The sequence below is a fragment of the Larimichthys crocea genome, chromosome II, assembly GCF_000972845.2.
Source record: "Larimichthys crocea isolate SSNF chromosome II, L_crocea_2.0, whole genome shotgun sequence".
In the NCBI taxonomy this organism is placed as follows: Eukaryota; Metazoa; Chordata; class Actinopteri; family Sciaenidae; genus Larimichthys; species Larimichthys crocea.
Window position 1 is genome coordinate 1,748,875 of NC_040012.1, and position 8,176 is coordinate 1,757,050.

Genomic DNA, 8,176 nt, shown 5'->3' on the forward strand with positions numbered 1-8,176 from the left:
GAGGTCAGAGGGCGGGGCCGAGGAGTCATCATTATTTTATTTTTATAACTCACAGTTCAAACTGCTGCTTCAAGCTCCGCCCACATGTACGCCACCACAGGTGTAGATCTGAAACGAGTTTCCTCCTGTGAGCGTCTGATTAGTTTCGTGTTGTTTGAAGCTGACAGATGATTTAGATCCGACAGGCAGGTTCATCAGCCGCCGGTTCAGGTGGTGTGAACCGGAGGACACGGCCTGGACGATTGTTGTAAGACGACAACAAAACAATAGAAATGTCCAAAATGAGACTGACAGGGGACGAAAGACGAGCCGGGAGCCTGAGCAGGTTAATCCAGGTGGTATTGTGAAGGGGTGACAAACTGGACTCTGAGAGTATTGAAAGAGTCAGACAGGTAGAGTCAGACAGGTAGACCCAGACAGGTAGCGTCAGACAGGTAGAGTCAGACGGGTAGAGTCAGACAGGTAGAAGGAGGTAAACTCAGAGGACAGCCTCTGTCTTGGTTCATTTTGTTTTGGTCTTCAGGATGGTTGGTTTGGACCTGAAGAGTCGACAAAGCAAGGTACAGTCTGTGTTAGTCTGGGTTAGTCTATGTTAGTCTGTGTTAGTTTGGGTTAGTCTGGGTTAGTCTGGGTTAGTCTGTGTAGTTTACTTTGTTTGTCTTCATTTAGTTTAAAGTTTAAACATTTCTGTGCCCTAATTTACTCAGTCCAGCTCAGCCCGGTTTAACTCGGTTCAGTCCAGCTCAGCCCGGTTCAGCCCAGTTTAACTGATTTTGTTGATGAGTGACTGAAAGCTCAGGAACAGATAAACTAACTAAACGACCCGTTTTACGGTGAAACTGTTCAGACGTCTGTCAGCTCGTTAACGCGGCACACCTTCACCTGGACATTCGTGTTAACGCTAGAACCTCCATGTGGTCTTTACATGTGCTGCACTCCATCAAATGAATGTTGCCTTGGTAACCGGGCCTGTCGGGACTGTTGGTTTCTAGGCTTATGTCCACGTGTACAATAACATAATTTAAATATGAAACATAATTTAAACTAAATATTGTGTGTGTGTGTGTGTGTGTGTGTGTGTGTGTGTGTGTGTGTGTGTGTGTGTGTGTGTGCGCAGGTGTTTGTGGAGCTGAACGAGCTGGTGATCGACAGAAACCAGGAGCTCCAGTGGAGGGAGACGGCTCGATGGATCAAGTTTGAGGAGGAGGTGGAGGAGGAGACGGAGCGCTGGGGGAGGCCTCACATCCCATCACTGTCCTTCCGCTCGCTCCTCGAACTCCGAAAAACCATTTCCCACGGTGCTGCCCCCTGTTGAGACACACTGACACTGCACATCACCACATTTAAACCCTATCTCAGAATAACCCTTAAACTACATTTAACTACATTCAACTACAGTAAGCTACATTCAACTACAGTAAACTACATTCAACTACAGTAAACTACATTCAACTACATTCAACTACATTAAACTGCATTCAACTACAGTAAACTACATTCAACTACATTCAACTACAGTAAACTACAGTAAACTACATTCAACTACAGTAAACTACAGTAAACTACATTCAACTACAGTAAACTACATTCAACTACATTCAACTACATTCAACTACAGTAAACTACAGTAAACTACATTAAACTACAGTAAACAACATTCAACTACAGTAAACTACATTCAACTACAGTAAACTACATTCAACTACAGTAAACTACATTCAACTACATTCAACTACACTCAACTACATTCAACTACAGTAAACTACAGTAAACTACAGTAAACTACATTCAACTACAGTAAACTACATTAAACTACATTCAACTACATTCAACTACAGTAAACTACATTCAACTACAGTAAACAACATTCAACTACAGTAAACTACATTCAACTACATTCAACTACATTAAACTACATTCAACTACATTCAACTACAGTAAACTACATTAAACTACATTCAACTACATTCAACTACAGTAAACTACATTCAACTACAGTAAACAACATTCAACTACAGTAAACTACATTCAACTACATTCAACTACATTAAACTACATTCAACTACATTCAACTACAGTAAACTACATTAAACTACATTCAACTACATTCAACTACAGTAAACTACATTCAACTACAGTAAACAACATTCAACTACAGTAAACTACATTCAACTACATTCAACTACATTAAACTACATTCAACTACATTCAACTACAGTAAACTACATTCAACTACAGTAAACTACAGTAAACTGCAGTAAACTACAGTAAACATTCTTAAAAATTAGTTTGAAGTTTAAGAACTTTTTATTCAGTGTTTAGATGTTTAAGAGGTTTTTGGACAAATGTTTTTGCATGAATTAAGAAGTTTTGTGGTAAAACCCCTTAAAAAATGCAAAATCTGATTTTGGAGATTTCATTTGTGGTTTGACAATAAACATTTATATTCAGTGATTCACCTCAAATTATAGTTTAATATCATAAAATGTTGGCTAATATATTTATTTATTTATTTATTTATTTATTTAAATAACATGGACTCAGCCCTTGAACTTTGAAGAGTTTTGTTTAATATTAAAATCTACAAATCTGAAGGAACGTGATGGTCTCTGTTGTGACGTCAGTGTGTGATGTCATGGTTTGTTGTGACGTCAGTGTTTGATGTCATGGTTTGTTGTGATGTCAGTGTTTGATGTCATGGTTTGTTGTGACGTCAGTGTTTGATGTCATGGTTTGTTGTGACGTCAGTGTGTGATGTCAGTGTGTGATGTCATGGCGTTGTGTTTTAGGGGCGGTGCTCCTGGATCTGAAACAGAGGACTCTGCCGGGGATCGCTCAGCAGGTGGTGGAGCAGATGGTGATCTCAGACCAGATCAAAGCTGAAGACCGAGCCAATGTCCTGAAAGCTCTGCTGCTCAGACACAGGTTCAAGTCCACAACACACCCGTCTGCCTGTGTTCAACAGTATGTGTTTATATAGACATAAGTGTGTATTAATGTGTGTGTGCTCCATCAGTCATCCCAGTGATGAGAAAGATCACAGCTTGTTCAACAAGAACATCTCAGCAGCCAACATGGCCGCCCTGATGGACAAGCACAGCGGCCAATCAGAGCCCTCCGTCAATGTGACCAATCACAGAGAGGCTGATGGAGACAAGAGCAAGGTAAAAAAACAAAAAAAAAACAGCCAATCAGCGGCTTCAGCCACATCAGTCTACTTCCTGTCTGCGATGACCTGTTTCCTCCTGTAGACTGACATCACATGACATCACATGATATCACATGATATCACATGACATTACAGTGAACAGTGAAGTTAAGGAGGAACACCGCGTTATCTCTGAATGACACCTTAAAAGATGTAACCTGCAGCTCTGTGGGCGAGTCCGACCTGGAGACCTGAACATTAACCAGCCGCCTCACAGAGGTTCATGTTCAGAGCTCCAGGTCGTCCAGTCTGAGATATAAACTCAGTGTCAGGACAGCGCGGTGTCATCAGCGTAGACGTTTATAAGAAAGGCTGCAAGCGTCAGAGCCAACGATCAACTCTGTCATGTGATGTGTGTTCAGAAAGAAGCTCCGCCCCTCTGCCACTCCAGATCCAAACATGAGGTGAAGCTGATGGAGAAGATCCCGGAGAGAGCCGAGGCCACCGTCGTCCTCGTGGGTATGCAGCATCACGTACGCATCATCACGTACCTGTGGAGCAGGTTCTGTGGGTTAAGTGCATCCCTCTGTGTGTCTGCAGGCAGCGTGGGATTCCTGGACCAGCCCTCCATGGCGTTTGTGCGGCTGCAGGAGGCTGTCCTGTTGGAGTCCGTCCTGGAGGTTCCCGTCCCCGTAAGGTTCCTCTTCCTCCTGCTGGGCCCACCTACCCCCAACATCGACTACCACCAGATTGGACGCTCCATCTCCACGCTCATGTCGGACAAGGTGAGCTAACGCTGTTGAAATACAGATTCAGAGTCGTGAAGCTGCTGTGAACTCTTTGATCATGTCCTCTGTCTGCTGCTTCAGAACTTCCACGAGGCGGCGTACCAGGCTGATGATCGCCAGGACCTGCTGGCAGCCATCAACCGTTTTTTGGACTGCAGCGTTGTCCTTCCTCCCTCGGAGGTTGGAGGTGACGAGCTGCTCCACTCGGTCGCTCGCTTCCAACGAGAAATGCTCCGAAAGAGGGAGGAGGAGCAGAACGGCAAGCTGCAGGAGAAACAGACCAGCATTCAGCAGGACGAAGGTCAGACAGTTCTCATGTCAACAATGTTTAAGTAAATTTTGCAGCATGTTTGATAGGTCAGTAAAGAGCATTCTGCTTCCTGTTTCATGGGGACTATACAAGCCCTTCTATCAGTTTTTCAGGTATGTTGTCATCTCAGTCTGAGTCTCTGAGACTCTGAGTTTCCGAATTAGCAGTGTAACTTTTCTCTTTAGACAACATGTAACTGACTTTAAATCAGGATAAAAGTAGAATAAGAGCTCAAAACTTTTGGCAGGAGCTCATTGAAGCTGCCACCTTGCAGATGTCAGAGACAGTGCGTCCAGTCCTTATGATGTCTTGTGAAATACGTCTTTAATCTTCCAGATTCCCTCGTTCCCTCCAAACCTGGCGACGAGCCTCTGAGGCGTACAGGCCGTCTTTTTGGAGGTCTAATCAAAGACGTGACTCGGCGCTACCCTCAGTACCTCAGTGATCTTCGAGATGCTCTGAATCCTCAGTGCATGGCCGCCATCATCTTCATCTACTTTGCAGCGCTGTCGCCTGCCATCACCTTTGGTGGACTTCTGGGTAAGTCTGGACAGATACGCGTCTTAAAACTTGCTTTTCAAAGATCTTTAGTCCTGCAGGTTTGTTTGTTCTCTTTCCTGTGATGCAGGTGAAAAAACTGAAGGTCTGATCGGCGTGTCGGAGCTGATAGTGGCCACAGCGATGCAGGGCATAGTGTTCAGTGTGCTCGGTGCTCAGCCTCTGCTGGTGATTGGCTTCTCTGGACCACTGCTGGTGTTTGAAGAGGCCTTCTACACTGTGAGCTCACCTGACAGAAAATCTACACACCTGTATCAAAATGTTATTTGTGACACAAAACACACTAGAGACTATTGTTTTATTTTCTGTGTTTATTCTCCTACATTATCCATTCCACATCACAACGTCTATCTCAGATTTCTATCATGGGTCCTCTTATGTTTGCTATGTCTTTGCTTTCCTTGATCAAGCAATAATTATCTGAAGGTTCAGGTTTCCAACCACACCTTGTGGCCTCCTTGGTCTCCTTGGTCTATCAAGTGATGTGTGAACGTCTCTGTTCAAAGATGGGCTGGTGATGGATGTGAACATTCTCCTTAAGTTGGGACAGATGCCATCATCATATCTCACGTTACATTACATGAAAATGATCCCGACTCGGTTCAGTAAGTGAGCAGTGCGGTTCACAAAGATATTCAGTCCTGGTGATGGTCCTGAGTTCAGGAGTAGTTCAGGTATCTGAATTTTTGAGAAAGAAAAATTTGGATCTCGGCATCCTGAGCTGAAAGCTTTGTAAACACAAAGTGAACCTTGTTTCTGTAGTTTTAAATCCAATGCTGATTATGTTTCCTTACGTCTGTTTACTCAAAATTTCACAAAATCTTCGCCCCAACTGAGAGTTCTTGAGATTTGTTTCTGTCTTTGAGGAACTTTGTCAAACTAAAGCAAAGATGAAGATGATGAGTCAGTTTTATTCTATCTTTGTAAAACATCCCTGCATCACTTCCACTTCTGTTACCGGTTCCCTGAAACGTACCTGGTGTGTGTTTCTGTGTAGTTTTGTAAAGACAATGAGATCGAGTACCTGACAGGCCGGGTGTGGATTGGTTTCTGGCTGGTGCTCATCGTTCTCCTCACTGTGGCCTTCGAGGGAAGCATCTTGGTTCGCTTTGTCTCCCGTTTCACTCAGGAGATCTTCTCCTTCCTTATCTCCCTCATTTTCATCTACGAGACCTTCGCCAAACTGGTCAAGGTGAGGACACAGGTCAACGACGAGCAGGTTTCGGTGAACAGGTTTTGGATTGTTCATTGTTGTTCCACAGTTCTCTACAAAGCAGATTCACTAACCAACCAAACGTTTTGTGTCTTTTCCAGATCTTTCAGGAGCATCCTCTCCAAAACTGTTACCATGGAAACAACACAGCATCTCCATCTGCTTGTAACTACACCACAGCTGCCGGGAATCCTGGGAAGGTTGTTGGAGAACCAAACACGGCCCTGCTGTCATTTGTGCTCATGGCGGGAACATATTTCATCGCTTTTTACCTGCGCAAGTTCAAGAACAGCTCCTTCTTCCCTGGCAGGGTCAGTACATACAAGTACAGGTGCTGGCACATACAGGTGTGAGAAGCTACAGGTACAGGTACTGACACTAGTATACTGTAGATACATTTGGAGGTACAGACATGTAAACAGGTATGGGTACAGATTCAGATACATATAAGTACACATACAGGTAAGGTATAATTTAAGTACATGCACAGGTACAGGTGTTTCAACAGTTCCCATGAGTGCTCAGTCCACCTCATGGATATATATCTAACCTTTGTTCTGTATGTCTCAGCTACGTAGGATCATTGGAGACTTTGGAGTCCCCATCGCTATCCTCATCATGGTGCTGGTGGACTACAGCGTGGAGGACACCTACACCCAGGTGAGCCCGGAGCACATTTCATGAAGTAAATCCTGTGTTGGTGCAACACACCATGACAGGATCAATTCTCACCTTCCTGTTGACAGAAACTGAACGTGCCCAGTGGATTCTCAGTGTCCAGCCCGGAGAAGCGTGGTTGGCTGATTTCTCCTCTGGGGTCAGACGGGGAGTTTCCTGTTTGGATGATGGCCGCCAGCATCCTGCCGGCCATCCTTGTCTTCATCCTGATCTTCATGGAGTCCCAGATCACAGCGTACAACACTTTCCTCTTGTCTTCATCTTTGTTCTGTGTTCTGACCTAAAATCACTAAAACTAATAATTTCTCCTCCGTCTGTCCGTCAGGCTGATTGTCAGTAAGAAGGAGAGGATGCTGGTGAAGGGAACTGGTTTTCACCTGGACCTCCTCATTATTGTGGTGGTGGGTGGAGTTTCTGCATTGTTTGGTTTGCCCTGGTTATCAGCCGCCACAGTTCGCTCCGTCACCCACACCAACGCCCTCACTGTCATGAGCAAAGCCGTCGCCCCTGGAGACAAGCCCCGCATCCAGGAAGTCAAGGAGCAGAGGGTGACCGGCTTCCTGGTGGCTGTTTTAGTGGGTACGACTGTAGAGGACTCCTCCAACCATTACTGCTGTTTTTACTGTGTTTGCTACTTATTCTGATCTGGTCTGGTCCCCCTGTCAGGTCTGTCCATCGTGATCGGGGAGGTTCTGCGTCAGATTCCTCTGGCGGTCCTGTTTGGGATCTTTCTCTACATGGGTGTGATGTCACTGAACGGGATCCAGCTCACCGAGCGACTCATCCTGCTGCTGATGCCCCCAAAGTACCACCCTGACCACAACTACGTCCGCAAGGTCAGTCACTACCACAGGGTTTTTCTTTATTATTCTTTATTTGATAGAGACAGCTGAAGAGTCACAGGAATGTGGAGAGAGAGAGACAGAGAGAGAGAGAGAGAGAGACAGAGGGAGAGAGAGAGAGAGAATTTGTGTTGTACTCGTGAATTGTTTGGTGATGACTCGTGAATTGTTGGTGTTGACTCGTAAATTTGGTGCGACTCGTGAATTGTTGGTGTTGACTCGTGAATTGTTGGTGTTGACTCGTAAAATGTTGGTGCTGACTCGTGAATTGTTGGTGTTGACTCGTGAATTGTTGGTGATGACTCGTGAATTGTTGGTGCTGACTCGTAAAATTGTGCTTGATCGTGAATTTGGTGTGACTCGTGAATGGTTGGTGATGACTCGTGAATTGTTGGTGATGACTCGTGAATTGTTTGTGCTGACTCGTAAAATGTTGGTGTGACTCATGAATTGGGTGGTGCTTGACTGTAAAATGTGGTGATGACTCGTGAATTGTTGTGATGCGATCGTGAATTGTGGTGATGACTCGTAAAATGTTGGTGCTGACTCGTGATTGTTGGTGCGACTCGTAAAATTGGTTGGTGTTGACCGTGAATTTGTTGGTGCTGACTCGTAAAATGTTGGTGTGACTCGTGAATG

The 8,176-nt window shown here is 44.8% G+C and overlaps 1 protein-coding gene across 1 annotated transcript in view; it reads left to right on the forward strand.

Moving 5' to 3' along the window:
- slc4a2a (solute carrier family 4 member 2a) overlaps positions 1-8,176 on the forward strand; it is a 22,565-nt gene that overhangs the window by 11,923 nt on the left and 2,466 nt on the right. Inside the window, exons 6-20 of the mRNA XM_027289106.1 lie at positions 1-3; positions 1,118-1,298; positions 2,790-2,925; positions 3,017-3,164; positions 3,571-3,667; positions 3,749-3,933; positions 4,018-4,237; positions 4,583-4,786; positions 4,875-5,023; positions 5,802-5,996; positions 6,119-6,328; positions 6,588-6,677; positions 6,764-6,930; positions 7,021-7,274; positions 7,362-7,531. The exon at positions 1-3 is cut by the window's left edge and continues 146 nt beyond it. Of these exons, the coding sequence (XP_027144907.1) occupies positions 1-3; positions 1,118-1,298; positions 2,790-2,925; positions 3,017-3,164; positions 3,571-3,667; positions 3,749-3,933; positions 4,018-4,237; positions 4,583-4,786; positions 4,875-5,023; positions 5,802-5,996; positions 6,119-6,328; positions 6,588-6,677; positions 6,764-6,930; positions 7,021-7,274; positions 7,362-7,531 (2,409 nt within the window). The remainder of the gene's footprint in view (positions 4-1,117; positions 1,299-2,789; positions 2,926-3,016; positions 3,165-3,570; positions 3,668-3,748; positions 3,934-4,017; positions 4,238-4,582; positions 4,787-4,874; positions 5,024-5,801; positions 5,997-6,118; positions 6,329-6,587; positions 6,678-6,763; positions 6,931-7,020; positions 7,275-7,361; positions 7,532-8,176) is intronic.